The sequence below is a fragment of the Gopherus flavomarginatus genome, chromosome 2 (assembly GCF_025201925.1).
Source record: "Gopherus flavomarginatus isolate rGopFla2 chromosome 2, rGopFla2.mat.asm, whole genome shotgun sequence".
NCBI classification, from domain to species: domain Eukaryota; kingdom Metazoa; phylum Chordata; order Testudines; family Testudinidae; genus Gopherus; species Gopherus flavomarginatus.
The window spans coordinates 177,728,834-177,748,150 of record NC_066618.1 but is presented as its reverse complement, the minus strand read 5'-3'; the positions used below and the strand labels follow the sequence as shown (position 1 = coordinate 177,748,150).

The following is a 19,317-nucleotide window of genomic DNA, read 5'->3' as shown; positions in this document are numbered from 1 at the left end:
TAGAACAGGGCCTTATCCTCCCTGATTGAACTACCTCATTATCTCTAGCTTGCCTGCATATATATACCTGCCCCTGGAAATTTCCACTACATGCATCTGACGAAGTGGGTATTCACCCACAAAAGCTCATGCTCCAAAATGTCTGTTAGTCTATAAGGTGCCACAGGATTCTTTGCTGCTTGTGTTGCCTGGAAATTAGGGGTGGTGTAGCAGGTCCACCAAATTCCCTTTTAGGCACAGTTGCCTTGTGGAAATTAGAGGCTTATGGAGAACTAGCTTACTAAGTACTTTCAGTACTGCTCATTTGCTGGAAAGCAGGATGCCTTCTTACCCCTTTGACGGTTTGCTGTCTGTTCACGTTTTGTCAGACCTCCCAAGAAGAGAAGCATTAAGATATATAATAGGATATTTTTGGGTAGAGTATTTTTTACAAACTTAGTAACCTGTCAATTGATCCATGCAAGTATAAGATTACAGTCTATGAAAAATTATCTCTGGGCCTGAGGTGGGAGAAAAATTGGATTTGTGGGGGTGCAGGAAAAATAAATCATAAGCTACAGAGAGAAGATGGGTCTCACTTGGGAATAGGTACAGGGGTTCTCAAGCTTCATTGCACTGCAACCCCTTTCTAACAATAAAAATTACCATGTGACCTCAGGAGGGGGCATGGAAGTCTGAGCCTACCTGAGCTCTGCTGCCCCAGGTGGTAGGGTCAAAGCTCATAGGCTTCAGCCCCAAGCTTAGGGGACTTGTAACCTGAGCCCCCTGCACAGGGCTAGAGCTGAAGGCAAAGCTTGAGCCCTGTGTCCAGGGCTGAACGGCTTGGGCTTTGGCTTTGAGCCTGGGTGGTGGGGCTCAGCCTTAGACTTGCTGGGCCTGGGGCAGGAGCCAAACTTCAGCCCTGGTGACCCCATTAAAATGGGGTCCCTGACCCACAGTTTGAGAACTGGTGGGATAGGAAGATTCAATATCATCTTATACCTAGGACACTAGACTCCAACTGAACCTTTAATACCCTGGAGACAGCCAATTACACAAATCTAAGGATGACAGCCTCCACGTACATAATGAGCAGATAATAAGCAGATGTGCCCTTCACTCCCTTACCATGGTTACACTTCTTCCTCACAAAGAAAATGTATGCTTCTGATCAGGGTTCCAGAATAGAATCTGCTAGCCCCTCACTGCTGTAAACAATCATTTGACAGAGGCATCATACACTCCAACTAGACATTTATCTCCTCTATTATCTTGTGTATCATCTGGAGCCTCGCTTTTGGATTCAACTGTGATAGGTGTAGAAGGCTTATGCATTCTAAATACCTCAGATAGTCTCTATTTAGCAATAGTTATGGGTGCAATAGAAAAGATTTTGGCAAGAACTATACAACTGAGACTTAATGCCAACCCTTACTGGTGGTTTCCAGTAAGGCCTCACACATTAATAGTCAGAACCAATGCACTCAAAAATAAGGAGATGAGCTCCTAGCATGTAATTGTGTCAGGTGGATATTTGCAGAATGTACCAAGAGGATATGAATATGTACAGAATATGCTTCATAATTCATGCAAACAGCACTGGCAAGAAAACTCACCGTTAATGGTGTGTAGATACTACACTACTGTGACAGGGCTGGATAATCCCTACATAGCTATGTAGGGTTGATTTATTTAAAAAAACCCTCAAAACCCAAGCCCCAGAGGTGAGGGTCTGGTATCGGTGAGATTGCCCCCTTTTCCTTTTGTTAATTACCTCTGGGTCTCTAGCCTTTCCTTGTGCTGACACAATGCCTGGGGAAAGCTGGACTAGCTCAGAAAGGATCGGTCACTGGTTACAATGCTAGCTGCATTCTTGGAAAAACCAGGTTCAGTTCCCTGTTCTACCATCGACTTTCTGTGTGACCTTGGGGAAGTTAGTAAGGCCCAGAACCTCAAAGCAATGTAGCTGGAAAAATAAGGAGATTTACACAAGAACGAAGGCAAAGTTATCCAATGTCATTGTGATCCCTGCATTGTGATATGCTTCTGAAACTTGGCAAATGCTAGAACCTCACAACAGGAAACTTAAAGCATTCTAGCAGAGATGCTTGCAAAGAGTAGTTGGTGTCCACTAGTGGAACAAAGTAACCAATGCTGATGGGTTACAAAGGTCTAGCCAGCAGACTGTAGAGACAATGATTTGAGAAAGAAGGCTGATGTGGTTTGGACATGTTATACGGCAATATAAAAAAACAGTATTCCTAGCCAAGCTCTTCACCGGATATGACCTGGGGGAAGATGGAAAAGAAGAGGACAACGTATAAGAAAACCATTGAAAAAGATGTTGCTGTTATGCAAACAGACTATAATGGACCAAGAAATGTGCCTTTAGATAAGAGGTGGAAAGACTGGGTTACCTGATGTCACAAGGCATGAGAGCATCTAATATAATAATAATAGATCCTCATAGGTATTTAGGAGCCTAGTTATGTGCCTACATACCTTTGAAGTTCTGGGTCCAAGTCTTTCTGAGCTAAATCCACAAAGGGACTTGGGTGTTACAGTGCCTAATTCCTAGGTGCCCTGTCATGTAGTTGAATCCATAGCTATGGATTAGGTGCCTAGGCTCCCTATGCAATGCCTGGGGAGAGTTAGGCACTTAAGAAAGGGATTCAAAGAAGCCAGCAAGCTGAGTGGGTGGCTGCCTAAGATAGCCAGTAGGAAATCCAGAGAAGAGTGTGACCTAAGCCCTCTCATGGAGTTAGGTGCCTAATTCTGGGCCAAAGGGATTTTCACCTGTGATCAGCTAAGTCAGGTGGAGCGGGGAAGGTATTGGTGGTGATGCTGTTGCTGTTACTGTCACTGCCACTTCCACTTCCTTCCTCTTTCTATCCAATAACACCATGGTTAGAGTACTCACCCCATGTATGGGAGACCAAGATTCAAATCTCCTCTCTGCCTGATCTGGCTTGGACCCAGGTCTCCCATCTTCCAGGTTAGTGTCTCGGCTGTTGGATATAAAAGTGGTGCGCCCCCCCCCCCCCTTGGTTGCCTTTTATGTGGGCTTAGTGTGCTCTGTGAACACCTATGACCGGGCCCCACAGAGGCACCCAGGCGGGGCAACACCTCATTTGAGAATTCAACCAGGGCTGAGGCATGAGCTAAGCATCAAGCAGCTCGGTGATGTCAAAACTTAGGTGGCTGTGCACGTGCTTCAAGCAGAAATTTAGGGGAATTTTCCAGTGGAGACTTGAGTGTCTAGGGATTTTAAGCATCTACAGAATTTTTTTTGAAGCCCTTAATGGTGCCTAAATGTTAAACTTACACAGATGGCAGTTAGGTGCTTCAGTGCCTTTGTGGATCTAGCCCTCTGTACTTCCCTCTGTAAAATGGGTGTGTGATGGGTTGGATCACAGAAACCCCCTTGGGAGCTGCCAACTGATGTGCCAAGACTACTTCTGCCCTTGCTTTCCCTGCGAGCTCGGGACCCCAGCACCGTCTTGCTGAGCCAGACACGCCTGTCTGCTCCAACACAGATCCAGGGTCTGAATTACTTGCCCCAAACAGCTGCAGGCTTGACTGAAAGCAACTTACAAAAGTGTTCTTGTCTTTAACACTCAGATGTTCAACTCCCAATGGGGTCTAAACCCAAATAAATCCACTTTACCCTGTATAAACTTATACAGGGTAAATTCATAAATTGTTAGCCCTCTATAACACTGATAGAGATGCACAGCTGTTTGATCCCCCCCCCCAGGTATTAATACATACTCTGGGTTAATTAATAAGTAAAAAGTGATTTTATTAAATACAGAAAGAAGGATCCAGGTAGTAAGAGAACAAAGTGAATTACCAAGCAAAATAAAATAAAACATGCAAATCTAAGCCTAATACAGTAGTACAACTGAGTACAGGTAAAAATCTCACCCTGAGAGATGTTTCAGTAAGTCTCTTTCACAGACTGGATGCCTTCCTAGTCTGGGCACAATCCTTTCCTCTGGTACAGCCATTGTTCCAGCTCAGGTGGTAGCTAGGGAAGTCCTCATGATGGCTCTTCCTTTGTTCTGTTCCACCCACTTATATATCTTTTGCATAAGGCAGGATTCCTTTGTCCCTCTGGGTTCCCATCCCTCCTCACTGGAAAAGCACAAGGTTAAAGATAGGAGTACTTGTGACACTTTCAAAAGCTTATGCTCATATAAATTGGTTAGTCTCTAAGGTGCCACAAGTACTCCTGTTCTTTTTGCAGATACAGGCTAACACGGCTGCTACTCTGAAACAGATTAAAGGTGGCTTCCAGTTCAGGTGCCATGATCACATGTCACTGTGAGACTTCGGGCTTGTCTACATCACAAAGTTGCAGCGCTGGTGAGGGGGTTATAGCGCTGCAACTTAGGAGGTGTACACATCTGCAGGGCATCACAAGCGCTGCAACTCCCTGTTTGCAGCGCTGGCCGTACTCCCGTTTTGTCTCGGGTGTAGAGGATCCAGCGCTGGTGATCCAGCGCTGGTAATCAAGTGTAGACACTTACCAGCGCTTTTCTTGACCTCCGTGGAATAAGCAGGTATCCCAGCATACCTGAGGAAGCCTCTGGTAATCAAGCAGGTCTCCTTCACCGGTTTGCTCTCGCGTTCCCCGAACCCCCGAGCAAGCAGGTCTCCTTCCCTGCGGTTTGCAGGGGGGTTCGGGGAACGCGAGAGCAAACCGCGGCAAAGCTGGTCTCCTTCCCCGGTTTGCTCTCGCGTTCCCCGAACCCCCGTGCAAGCAGGTCTCCTTCCCTGCGGTTTGCAGGGGGGTTCAGGGAACGCGAGAGCAAACCGCGGCGAAGCTGGTCTCCTTCCCCGGTTTGCTCTCGCGTTCCCCGAACCCCCAGTGCAAGCAGGTCTCCTTCCCTGCGGGTTGCAGGGGGGTTCGGGGAACACGAGAGCAAACCGCGGCGAAGCTGGTCTCCTTCCCCGGTTTGCTCTCGCGTTCCCCGAACCCCCGTGCAAGCAGGTCTCCTTCCCTGCGGTTTGCAGGGGGGTTCGGGGAACGCGAGAGCAAACCGCGGCGAAGCTGGTCTCCTTCCCCGGTTTGCTCTCGCGTTCCCCGAACCCCCCTTGAAGCCGCCCAACAGCGCTGCAGTGTGGCCACATCTAACACCACTTGCAGCGCTGGTTGCTGTAAGTGTGGCCACTCTGCAGGGCTGGCCCTATACAGCTGTACTAATACAGCTGTAACAACCAGCGCTGCAAAATTGTAGATGTAGACATACCCTTCATTACCCCTTGCCAGCGCACACGTATACAGGGAGACTTACAGGTAAAACAGAGCCATCTGCAGTCAATTGTCCTGTTAATGGGAGTCAAGAAGCTTCCAAACCACCATTAATAGCCCATACTTTGCATAATTACAATAGGCTCTCAGAGTTATATTTCATATTTCTAGTTTCAGCTGCAAGAGTGATACATTTATACAAATAGGATGAGCACACTCAGTAGATTATAAGCTTTGTAATGATACCTTACATGAGACCTTTTGCATGAAGCATATTCCAGTTACATTAGCATATTTTCATAAAATCATATAGAGTGCAACGTCACAGGGGTACTGGTGAGGATCAACATGTTAAAGAGCATGGGATGCTCAGATACTATGGGAATTGGGGGAGGACTGCAAAAGTACCTTAGATAGACTATAGTGCTGGCGCTGTGTATGTCCTCTAGGACTCAAACCCACATGGCCTGTTCCATTGAAGTCAGTATCAATCTTTCTAATGGGTGTTAAACTGGTGTCACAGAGAATGAAAATGGCAACGTGGGTTAGCAACATGGAGAAGGAGGGAACTCATAATCTTCAGCTCCTCTCTACAAGGGTGTTGTCAAACCCATATCTTGTATTCAAGTGAGGTCCGAAGCTAGATCTCAGTCTCCCAGATTATGTGCTGGAGGAGAGGTGTACAGCATGCAGGTAGCCTGCCTGTCTGAGTATCTATCTGATTATCACATGGTTGGGAAAAAAAGCATAGCCAGCATGGAGGACTGAACACCAAAGCACTCCATTTAGTTTAATGGACAGAAACACTTTCCCCATTGTTGTTCAGCTCCCACTGCAGAGCTGTGGGAGAGCAGTGTCAAGAGAGGCAGCCAGTTTAGAATTCTCACGGAAGAAGTAAAGGGGTGTGTTGGGGTGTCTGGTGATGTGAGGCAGGTAGAGGAAAATTTTTCCATTTTCTTCCCCCTGTCCAAACCCTAGAGGGTTAGGGTTGAGGACAAATCCCAGTGCTATGTGCCTATATGGCATGCTCTAGGAATACTGTACAGGATTGACTTTTCCATAAGAAAGGTGATTTCAGGGGCCTAAATAGGTTTGTACTAATATTTGCATACCTAATGCTGTTGTAAACTGTTCTAGCCTCTAATTAAACAACTGGTGGTGTATCGGTTGCTACATGATTTTTTTGCTTTAATGAGCCCTGGCTTTTTTGTTTGCCCCAATTACCAGGAGACGAAACATTCCCTTAGGGATTCCAGGACTTTCACTTGTATTTGGCTCATACCCTTTCTCCTCAAGGGACTCTTTTTATTTTCCTCTTCCATCTATATTTGTGGCTCACAGCTTGAGGGTCTGCTAGTATTTTTCTGGCTCACCTTGTCCCTCTGAATTCACCCTATATAGGGGAGGCACTGGTTTCTTATTTAGAAACACAAACCCCACCACACACTCTTTCTATGTGATATTCCCTGGTTCTCTCTAAATATGTGCTTTGTTTTGTAGGAACCAATTATGATGCATTCCAGTTAGTACTAGTTGATGGCAGTCCAGCCAATTAAGGCCATTTTCACACACTGGTCCAATTCTGCAGCATTTAAACAATTAAAAAAAATATAACTCTGCACCTGGTTATATCAGAAGTTTCTTTCTGCAGTACATCCCTGATATAAGATTCAATTACAGTTAAGGACCCTGGCAATCCATCCATCACAATCTGTGCTATGCGTTCTCCTTGTACAAGTGGGAGTGGCTGCACCTGGACTTAGCTGCTTCTGTGTTGGAGCCTCAGACACCTCCATTTTGGATTCTTTCAAGCACAGTCCAAGTGCACAGCATGCTCAACTGTATGAAAATTCAAAAGAGAGGCACCTGGTCTGCAGCATGGGGATAGGAAGGTGCTATAGGACCCAGTGCATTTTGGGAAAGGAAGGAAACTGATTAGACCCCTACCCCCATTGGACACTACTGCAAATGGAGCCCCTGGAATGCTAATTTGAATACAAGCCAGTGGGGGTGGGGGTTATGGGAGAGTTCTGAAAGGACTACTTCCCAGAGACTAGGCAATCAGATGGTAACCTTTCTGTATCCTCAAGCAGTTTAACAAGGAAATTGGTTTCTCACCATTAGTTTCAATCTGATGCAAACTAATTCACTTTCCATAAAGCCATGCTAGTAGAAAGAGAATTGATAGCTATTAAAACACATCAAAAGGTTACCAGGTTACATTCTCCAAGCAAGCAAGACACAGTTTAAGATTAGCCTATTCTCCTCACCTTCCCCTCCTCAAAGCCTTTAAATGTGGGTGTGACATTACTGACATAACCTGTGACTGTATAGATCATTGTTGCAACCCGTTATATTTTTGCAGCAAATATTGTACAAAGGTTGTCATGTAAGGTGCCTATGGAAAGGTTATGATTTGTTGGATATGATTATGCTATCTGTATGGGTGTATCATTTTTATAGTTGAAGTTATGAATATTGGCTATGTACTTGTATATCAATGTGTTTTGATTCTAAGTAGCCTCAGTGAAGCATTTGATCGGTTTCTTGAGAAGGGAATATTCTCAGTAAGTGACCAATCAAGAAACACTTAAATGACAATGGAGTTTGGGAGATGCCAATCCACATCTGAACTTTCAAACTAACATGTAAACAATGGCATCGGCCTGTAAAGAACTGAGTCATACATCAACATGTGGCTTGCCCATATGACTCCAGGCTCCATCTTGCTGCTGTGATTATCCACAGGGCAGAGGATTTTAAAAGGCTGCTGCATCTCCTCCACTTTGTCTTCAATCCTGCTTCTTGCCTCTGGAGGAAGTTTGCTACAAACTGAAGTGCAGAATAAAGGACTGATTGACCCATCCCAGCTGTGGATGTACTCCAGAGACTTAATTTGAACCTGCAGTTTATTTCATCACTGCTACAAGCCTGAACCAAGAACTTTGTTATTACTGTATGTAATTGATTCCATTTAACCAATTCTAGCTCTCATCTATATCTTTTTCCTTTTATGAATAAACCTTTAGATATTAGATTCTAAAGGACTGGCAACAGGGTGATTTGTAGGTAAAATCTAACTTGTATATTGATCTGGGTCTGCGGCTTAGTCCTTTGTGATCGGGAGAACATTTTTTCTTTTACTGGGGTATTGGTTTTCGTAACCATTCATCCCCATAATGAGTGGCACTGGTGGTGATACTGGGAAACTGGAGTGTCTAAGGGAATTGCTTGTGTGACTTAGGTTAATTAGTGGGGTAAAACCAAAGTCCTCTCTGTCTGTCTGGTTTGGTTTGCCTTAGTATGCAAAGGAACCTCAGCACTGGGCTGTAACTGCCCTGCTTTAAGCAATTTGTCCTGAATTGCTACTTTCAGTTGTGTCCCACCAAAGGCAGCATCGTTACAGTGGGATTCTGAATTCAAGGAAAGGAGAACTGAGTTAGTCCTTCTTATTTAATATTTCACTTTTGTGCAGTAGCTAATCCTTTCCTAATTTACCTCAATTTATCAATATTACATCATTTTATGGCCAGACTGTGTTTTTGCACTTGGCTTCCTGGATTAGTCAAAGGCATTATTTTTTCTTTTGGCCATAATTCATCTATACTTGAAGTGATGGAAGTGTTAACAATACTCCATCCCAAATGGACTATGAACACACTTACTTTGAAAGCTGAGACAGATGTTTTAGCCACCAACCTATGCCATCTTTGCTGAGTGCCCATGGATGTTTGTGTTGTTTTGGATTCAAGCAGGTTCTCACATTTTTCTATTTATACAATCACAATATACTGCCTATCCCTAAAATTAATAATGAAAAGATCCAAGTGGAGTTAATAAAGTCAAACTAAGACCTGCATAGAATGGAATTCTGGCTTATTGATCTGTTAAGTTTTGCTTCTTTGCTAAATGCATAATCTCTGTTTTATACTTACTATCTGTATTGCAGCGGCATCTAGATGTCTCTTGTACTAGGTACTGTACATGCATATAGTAAGAGCCAATCCCTGCCCTAAGAGCTTCAGACTAAATAGACAAGACAGACAAAAGCTTTAAGGGAAACAAGGCACTGAAAGGTGAAATGACTTGCCGGGTCACACAGCAAATTAATGATAGAGCCAAGAAAATACCCATTTCTCCTGAGTCTCAGTCCAGCATCCTATCTACTGGATTACAAATCCTCTTATCCAGTGTTATCAAGATTGAGCATAAACTTTAAAGAAACTAAACATTATAGCAAAAAAATATCAGTAGAGTAATTATGATGCTCAGTAAAGCAGGCTTGGATTAAGCAGCCGCAAGGCAGTGATAAAAATGGGAACTCATGTAAGATTCTACTGGAGAGAACACAAAAATATTTTAATTGAGAGTAATACTAGATGAACACCAGAGAAATTTTGCCCCAAGGCATTACTTTGGTTCTGAACTCAGGGTGTAGCAGTAATTTCTACCTGCCAGATCCCTTATAATTAGCAATGTCTGAAAGTTTATTGGGAAAAAAGAAATTTGTCACCCAATCAACATGGTACTTTTTATAGCTGTGTTCTTATATTACAAGTTAGAACCAACTTCTCAAGCCAACAGATATGGCTTTGGGTTTGCCCAATCTATAGTCAAATTGCAAGTAACTATCTAACTGCAAGATAAAGCACTGAGACTAAAGAACAAGAGCAACTCTGACTGGCAGGTGATTGTTACAATTCATACCTTGCTGTTGCTGACACATAATACATTTGTTCTGCTAGAAATAGCTGTATCAGCATCTCATGTATATTGTTATTGGAACCTTATTAATATTTATACAAAAAGAGCACTGCTCACAGGAATAACATATACATTTTCATCTATTGGATAGCGCCCCATCAGTATCGTTATTTGCTGAGTCCAATATTCATGGCATAATGTGCATTTATCATCAGGGGCATCATTTGCTATGTGGTAGGAGGGCAGTTGCTTCCCCCCTCCCCAGCCTTGAGTCGGATCCCCAGACTTTTGGGCAGCTGCCTAGTGTGGCACACTTGGCCCGGCTGCCTCTCTATCATGACAGAGGGGCAGCTGGGCCAAACCTGCCATCCTAGGCCTCTGAGGAAAAGGTCAGCACACTGAAGTTTTGCCTAAGTGGCAGATTTTCTTGAGCAGCCTCTGGCGCTGCTCTCCTCTCCCTGCTGGTTGGACAGGAAGCAGCAGCAGTGGCCTGGGCAAGAGGTGAATGTGGAGTGAGCTAGGCCCTGATCCTGCCCCAGGCCAGTCATGGTTGAGACACATGATCCCCAGATTGCCCCCCTTGCACCCTGGGATAGGACTGGCACACCACCTTCCACCTTGCTCCACCTATGAGCAGCCATGGGTTCAGCAGGGAAGTGGACGCAGGGATGCTGACATAACTCCGCCCCCCACCCCCACCCTCAATTTTTCTGAAATGATGCTCCTGTTTATGATGTTTATTGCGGTACTGCCTAGAGGCCCATTGTGCTAGGCACTGTACAAATATAGAATAAGAGAAACAGTCCCTGCCCAAAGAGCTTACAATCTAAATAGATAAGAGAGACACAGGGTCCAGGAAAAACAAGAGTTTCATTCAAAGACAGCTGTTCCCATTAAAGGAAAGTGGATCTTTGTAGAAATAACATTGCCCCATGCCCCACAAATTGTTGTGCTGCATGGTGTGTGTGCGTGCGCGCGCGCGCATGTACACACACACACACACCTTTTTACTTACGAACAAATCAGCATCAAACACACAAAGTGTATGAAAGACTGGTGCCCTAGCCAGAGTGACCACAAGTGATGGCATCACAGCAGGCATTGTGTAGCTAAATTACCAGATCTGGCTCAATCCTGTTAATCCACAAATCCAAGGGGTAGCCTCAGGGCTGGCACCAGGTAGGGTAAAAGCATGCACCCCTTTGTGCATCAGTGGAAAGAGCACGGTGTGCTGAGGTGTTTTTGTCTATCCGGGTGACATGGCCAAAGAGCATGCAACACAGCTTTTACAATAATGAATGCCTGGAGGAAAGCCAGATCGCTGTGAGATTGGAATTCCTCTAGCTGCTCCAAGTCTGCCTGTAAGATGGTCCAGATTTCTAACTCATAGAAATACAGGTAGTACACAGGTTTGATAGATCCTGAACTCTGTCTCAGCACAAAGGTGTTATGAACAAAGAAGTTTATTTAATAGATCTATACATTGCTCATAACTGTAGTGTCTGATTACAGCCCACTGTGTGCCTAGATAGGTAATTAGGAGGTAGGGATATTGATTCTTCGTATGAACTTTTATTACATGACGTAAAAGCACCTTCACAAGTTTCCCAGCTCCCTGCTGAGAGGAACAGTCTTGTGTTTCTCAACAGTCCATACAGTACTTCAATTGCAGCAAGTCCAAAAGGTGATCTCAGGCAACCTTCATCAGCTGGAAGAATGGTAGCCATGGGATAAAAGGTGAAAGACAAAGCGAATAAAAATAGATTGATCATGAGTGAGGCCCTACCAAATTCATGGCCATGAAAAACACATCACAGACCACGAAAACTGGTCTTTTGTGTGTTCTTACCCTATACCATACAGATTTCACAGGGGGATAACAACATTTCTCAAATTAGGAGTCCCAACCAAAAGGGAGTTGCAGGAGGGTCACAAGGTTATTTGGGGGGCTGAGGCACAGTATTGCCTTCAGATCTGGGTGTCTGGAGAGTGGCGGCTGTTAGCTGGGCACCCAGCTCTGAAAGCAGCACCCTACCACCAGAACAGGGAAGTAAGGGTGGCAATACCATAACATGCCATCCTTACTGCTGTGCTGCTGCTGGTGGCAGCTCTGCCTTCAAAGCTGGGCTCCCTATAATAACCTTGCAATGCCCACCCCCCCACCTCCAACTCCTTTATGGGTAAGGACCCCTAAAATTACAACACTGGGAAATTTCAGATTTAAATATCTGAAAAAAAGAAATGTACTATTTTTAAAATCCTGTGACCATGAAATTGACCAAAATGGACATGAACTTGGTACGGCCCTAATCATGAGGATTCCAATAGGAAAAGTCTCAAGTGAGTTATATAGTCTGTCTTCTATGTGTACCCCAGTGAGATTAAAACCATGGCCAGATATTTGGTCCTTGTTTATGCTGCAGCAATTTCCATACTCATATATTTGCAATCTTTTCAAACTATGGGGAATTATTGACAAGAATGAAAATGTTACAAGGGTTTTGGTTTGCTTCTTCCTTGTGCAGACTGTTTCTGAGGTTGTGTTGGTTGCCTAGGAAACTGCTGAAGAAGGAATTCAATTGAATGTGTTCCCAGACTGAACATCAGCATTGTGGGCAGAGTGTCAATTGACAGACATGTATGGGTGTGCACACCCACAAAATGTATACACTGGATGCTTTGGCCAAGATCCACAAAGGTATTTAGGCTCCTAACTTCCAGTGATTTCAAGGTTTTTGTGGATCTGGGTCTGATTTTTTTTTTATTTGTAATAGCCAAGAATCCTGAACATTCATGTTATGTTAGCTGTGGTAATTCCCTATTACATTTTTCTTTCTAAACACGGTCTGTGGCCAAGATTTAAAATAACGGGTGCTTACAATTAGGCTGCTATAGCCATATTTAGATACCTAAACGATTTAAAAAAGTGTTCCACTATGGATGCTGCTGGGGGCTAAGCACTTTTGAAAATCAGGCCACATTTTCAGGCATCTAAATAAATTTTTAAAACGCCTGGCTACTATCCTCAGTTTATATATATGAAGGAACAAGTGAAACAAGGTTACAATAAGAAGACTGCTCAAGATTACAAAAGCCAGTGTCTAGCCAATTTGGAAATATAATGAAGATTTCTTGACTCACAGTTCCGTGCGCTAACCATTGCAGCATCATATCTCCTTAAAGAGATTTTTTTTTTTTATAAACATCCAGTCCTCACAGGACCAAGATCATTATCTTGGCAACATAAAGCAAACACTCTAGCTGTAGGTGTAACCACACAATTAGAATATGCTGAATTCACAGGTATTAAATTAGCTATCGCAGAGGTTGCTTATCGTTAAACCAATATTGTTAAGTACCACAGTATTTTAAGTACCATAGAAATATATTGAACATTATCAGGAAAAATTAATAATACAAACTTGAATGTATAAAGGCTTCAGCATTCAAAAACCGCATTCAAAAAGTCGGTTCTCAAGCTGATGCAAAGATCTCTGAGCAATCCCTTGATAATAACCTATGTTTTGCTACTGCAAATGTTGTAATAATAATAATAGCGTGGCAAAGACTGCGGGGCAGATCCATGATAATTTACACCAGCTGAGGATCTGCCCAGGAGCCTCCTAGAAGATTCCCAACTTGCAAGGAGGAAGCTCCACTAGAGCAAATTGACAGACTCAAAATTAGTGGCCACTTTTGAAAATTTGTGCCTAAGTGATATACCCAAGGTCAGAGCAAGCCAGTGTCAGAGACAAGGACAAAACTCAGAAGTCTTGACTCACAGTTTTATTCTCCAACCAGTAGGCAATGCTCCCTCCTTTAGGTGTAAACACCAGAACAAGATTTGAAGTGAAATCAGCTACTTTACAACACGTTTTATATTATTGTTTTAAACAAACAAAACACATTATTGTTCACTGGCCCCATCTGACAGCTCTGTAATTATTACATTTGTTACTTGATCATTACTCTTGATATAGTGATACTGTGACCAACAGGCCATCAATCTGATGATACAGTTACAAACACATCTAGCCCCAGATTCCTATTTCCTTTCCCCCAAGCACTACTTTCAGCATTGTGAATCTGTCATCAATTTTATAAGTGGTCTTGATGGTTTCTGCACCATTCATTTTAGACTTATTAAACTGAAAATCATTTCATGTTTCTTAGAGCAGTTGGAGGAAATATTGGGTCAGTATCTCTGGGGTGCTTGAAACAAATCTGAGGCTCCCTATCAGGTCTTTAAATTTCCCCAAATCTTGAGCCATGTCTTCTGGTGGGTTTAGTTCCACAAGGAGTGAGGGGATAGGTAGGGAAGGATCTGTGATATGGTTAGAACAGGAGCACATGCTTGGCTGGGTGGGGGCTAACTGTGGATAGAATCTGTGTTGTGCCCCAACTAGTGCTAACATACAAAGAGAGAAATCCTGATATCCCAGGGGGCTAAAGTATCATCATCACAGGGACACCTCTGAGCACAGATCAGCTCTACACTTCTATATCCCACAGCACAGGTAGCAAATCTCATGCTAGCATTTCTACTTTTCTTGTGTGTGGTCAGTCTCCATGATTCAAAGGCCTCATGTCTGCAGGATTCGGCAGCTATTGGCGCTGCCATTAACAAGAAGCAGATTCATCCTACTTGTGGCTGAAATAGGAAAAACTGGTCTTTTCACCTAAGCAAGCATCAACCAACATTAATCATGTAAGAACTGGAAACAGATGTGGGTGGAACAATTGAAGAAAAAAAAAAGGGCAATACATGCTCTACTGCTATGCAGCAGTTTTCAACAGTAGCAGTGGCAGTATAACATATTCCCTTGTAAGGCTTTCTCCACATCTAGGTCACTTGATCCCTCCCCAATCACCTGGCCATGCAAAATGAGGTCATTTCTACACAACTCCATATCAACAACATTGTTTGTTTTTTAAGTGCAACTTGAACTATTTATATTATTTCTACGTTAAACAAATTACCTGTTCTTGTAATAGCTTTTTTTATTTTCAAAGCAATGTAAGCCTTTAGTTTATTAATTTGCTATGGTAGGAAACAATAAATCACTAAAAAGCACAATTTAACAATTGGAAAGATTATATTTTGCATAAACAATAATAGATTAAGTAATTTATTCAGGAAAGCAGTGTGCACTTGAGTTCCTAAGACTGATGTTTTCGACCTACTGGTCTTTGCCATCCATTCTGGGAGATGCGATAGCTTTCTTGTGAGTTCACAAAATGCCTGAATTTTCCTTTTAAAATGTATGCATATATAAACAAATGTGATCAGTTGCAGCAAGTGCTAAGCATATCACCCAAGTTCAGTGGTTCCCAATGCTGTGTACAGATTATATATGGGATGTGAAATGGGAGCCTGACTGCAGAATTCCAGATGACAATGGATCCGTGAGTTTAAATTATGAGAAACCTATTCCAGTACAGAAGGCCTAGCTGCAACATATCTTCAATTAATTAGGATCAAGAGAGGTCTAAATCCAGAGCCTCAAAGGTTATTTACGTGATTTCAGTGATTTCAAATGAAAATGGGCACCTAAATATCTTTGAGAGTGTGGGAACTGCTCGTTAGAGTACCAGATGGGGAGTCAGTAGACCTGGGTTCTAGTTCTGAGTCTAGTACTTGCTCATTGTGTGGTATTGGGCAAGTTCATTGCATGATTTCAATTTCCCCATCTACAAAATGCTGATAAAAACATGTCAATTTTTGTATGAAAAGTGCTGTATCAATGAAAAATCTGTCAATCATTACATAGGTACAGATAAGAAACAAGATCAATATTTTTAGACTGAATGTAGTAGTATGCAGCAAGTTGGAGGTTTTCTGTTCCTTAAATGTTTCCCAAGGGATTAAACGGTATCAATATTCTGGTTTATTTTTCTGGTCCAAAAATACACAACACCCCCCCTCCCCATCCCCCAATGCGTGCGCGCGCACACACACATATAACCTGCTTTTAGAGTCTCTTCCTTAATAAAAAGCACAAGAAAAAGAAAAGTTGAAATTAAAATTTAGGACAAACAATTGGGTGATTCAAAGGCATTATCCTGCCTCTGAATTAGGAGATTGTAGTGAATAGAGGAATGTGGTGATATAAAGACTTTCCAGTCCCAGTCCCAGTCCTCCTCCCCCACTATCCTGCAGTGTTTAGTCGTGATACAAAAGAAGAAACAAAGGGCATTACTCTTATTTACCTAATAATCTCTGTGATGTATTCCCCGGGAGCTGCCACCTGGAACTGCAGTACCACTGAGACCCCCAACCCACTAGCCTGGGCTCCCTTACACTGTACTGCTGGGACCAGCTTACACTTTCACCAGCACACATACAGGTAGGGACACACCCTGCTGTAGTTACATGTGGACGCGGTGATCAGCTCTGCATGGGAGGGATTCAGCTAAGGAACTTCCCAGTTACTCAGGCATTCCCCTCCCCCCTACCAGAGTATAAACCTAAAGTTATACTGTCTTGCACTGCACAGGAAACTGTACAGCATCAGCTCATGAAATCCATCCCTTCTCTCAATGTGGACAGAAATATACAACAGCTTTCTGTCTCGAGTTATGACTCCCACCCACTGGTTTTAGACAAAAGCAAAAACAAGTTTATTAACTACAAAAGACAGATTTTAAGTGATAGGAAACAGATCATAGCAGATTATCTAGCAAATAAACAAAACATGCAAAGTAAGCCTAATTTACTACATATATAGGATATGAATAGCAAATCCTCACCGTAAGTGATGATACAAGCAGGCTGCAGATTCTTAAACTTGCTTACAGTTTAGAATCCGCAGATGTTCCATTCACAGACTAAAAACCCATTTAGCCTGGATCCAGCACTTCCCCCAGCTCAGTCTTTGTTTCTCAGGTGTTTCTAGGAGTCTCTTTGGGTGTGGAGTCAGTGAAGAAGCACATGGATGTCACTCCCCTGCCTTACAGAGCTTTTGCATAGGGCAGGAACCCTTTGTTTAAAAGCTTAGTTCCCATACCAGTCAGTGGAAAAAAACCTGATATCCCAAGATGGAGACCAGTACCAGGTGACCTGGTCACATGTCCCTGTAGTGTCACAGCAGCCATGTATTGAAGGCTGCCTGCAGCATCCTCAGGAAGGCCCCGGTTAGGAGACATGTTTCTTCTGAGGCCTATTGTTTTCTCTAATGGCCCCTCAACCTGAACGGGCCCTTCCCAGCCAGCCATCTAGACAAGGGGTGGGCAAACTACGGGGATGTGCCGGGGATGGAGGTCAGGGGCTTGCGCCATTTTGTCTGCCCAGCGTTCCCGCCGGGGACTGGGGTTGGGGGCTTGCCCTACTCCTCCCACCCAGCGCTCCCCAGGCCCTGACTCACAATTTTCTTGATGAGCACCATCTTTTAGCACGCAGAGTCACACTGTGCAGGCATGACTTCACCACACTGTTTCTCGGATCGGAACCCTGCCCCTTCACGGCAACCTCCCCCAGGCGGCAGTGCACCCAATCCACTCCGTCTCCTACGGCCCCAACCTTGAGAGCCTCAAAGTCGCCCAGGGGCCACACTCGTCCCAGCTAGGATGCCTCCACCTATGGCAGTGCCTGGTACAGCTGCCTTGGTGTCAATGTCGGCAAGGCTCCTAGGAGTTCCTGGTACCGTCCCTGTAGAGCCCCCCCCCCCCCGTGCCATACCCCATGGAGTCCTCCTCCCCCACTGGGCATTCATGGCCCACCACACAATTTCCATATCCAGATGCGGACGGAAGGCCAAAAAGTTTGCCCACCCCTGATCTAGACTGAGATCCTTTTGCCTAGTAGGTGTAAAAGGTGTAAACACATTTGTAATACAGATATATAGTCAATATTCCTAACTTCAGAAACAAAAATGATACATGAATACAAATAAGATAATCACATTCAGTAAATCCTAACCTTTCAAATGACATCTCATATGACTTATCTTGCATAAAATAATCATAATCATATCATAATAATATCACCACGATGAATATGGGTTGCAGTTAGGGTGACCAGACGTCCCAATATTTGGGTGCTTGTCCCGCGTCCCGACCGATCTTTGGTCGGGATGCAATTTGTCTGGATATTTCGCTCTGCCGACGGAGCAAAAAAAAAAGCCAAATGCTCCTCCCCCCCATAGGTGCCTATATTTTCTTCATCTCATCTGCTCACCCTACTTGCAGTGTCACACTCCCCTCTACCTTTAACACATTATACTTAAGAGCCCTGTGGCACTAGAAAGCTTGTCTCTTTCATCAACAGAAATTGGTCCAGTAAACGATGTTACATCCCTCCCACCTTGTCTCCATACACACACACAGGCACTCAGCTCATATAAGGCATGTCACTTAGCTGGCACAGCTTGTTACAGAAAGGAAATCTTTCCTCCTTCAGTTCTAATTTTTGAATATAGCTGGATCCTTCTTGACTGTTATGCGCAGGACTCATCGTGGAGGGTGCAGAGGGTGGGGCTGTCTCGCTCGCTGCACTTAGCCAGGGCTGGGGGAGAGCAGGGCGCTGCTCCTCACCCAGCTCCTACAGCGCTAGTCTTGCTCTGCACAGGGGCCCTGCGGGGCTGGGGGAGCAGGAGACGCTCGCTGCCCTCACGCTGTGACAAGCCCCCTCCCTGCTGCTGAGGCTGCAGCTCCCCACTCTGCCCCCCTCAGGGCGCGCCCTCCTGGTCCCCCTGCGCGGCAGACAATGCAGCAGCCCCCCGCCCCCCGCCGCGCACTGCTAGGCCCCGCCCCGACATTACATCACCCGCCTGAGAAGGGCTGCGGGGAGCGGGAGCGCGACTGGAGGGGGCGGGGCTCCGTGGCGCGAGGGGCGGGGCCAGCAGCCCCCTCTATAAATGGAGGAGCTGGGGTGGGGGTGGCGCACGCGGTTCAGAGCTCCTTGCTGCAGGTGCCGTAACAGTAACAAGTCTGGAAGCAGCAACCAGCCGGGGGCAGAAGGTGTTTGTTGCCGTGTGACTCGGGCGCCATGCGTGAGATCGTGCACATCCAGGCTGGCCAGTGCGGGAACCAGATCGGAGCCAAGGTAAAGAGCGGGGCCCCCGCTGGTTGTGTCCCTCGCCCTGTGGCTGGGAGGGGGCAGCAGCAGCACGCGGGGGTTGGACGGATGCTGCTGCGGTGTAAAGGCGAGGTCACTAAGTGGCGGTGCTGCTGGAGGTTTGGGAACAACTAAATATTTACCTAAAATAATTTTCAGCTGGCCCCTTTGAATCAGCGCATCAAAGCACCTTTTTCAGTTCCCCGTTGAGACTCCACCTCCACTCCATACCAGATAATAGCACTAAAGGGGAGATTGGGCATTGTCTTGCCCGGCAGGGCGGTGGGGAGGAAGCGTATGGTTGCCGTGCTCTGAATTCACA

General features: G+C 44.7%; 1 protein-coding gene across 1 annotated transcript in view; it reads left to right on the top strand.

The window, feature by feature from the left end:
* Nucleotides 1-19,317, top strand: part of LOC127044866 (tubulin beta-1 chain-like) — a 29,922-nt gene that overhangs the window by 7,842 nt on the left and 2,763 nt on the right. The window contains exon 2 of the mRNA XM_050940103.1: nt 18,875-18,983. Coding sequence (XP_050796060.1) covers nt 18,927-18,983 — 57 coding nt within the window. The 5' untranslated portion in view covers nt 18,875-18,926. The remainder of the gene's footprint in view (nt 1-18,874; nt 18,984-19,317) is intronic.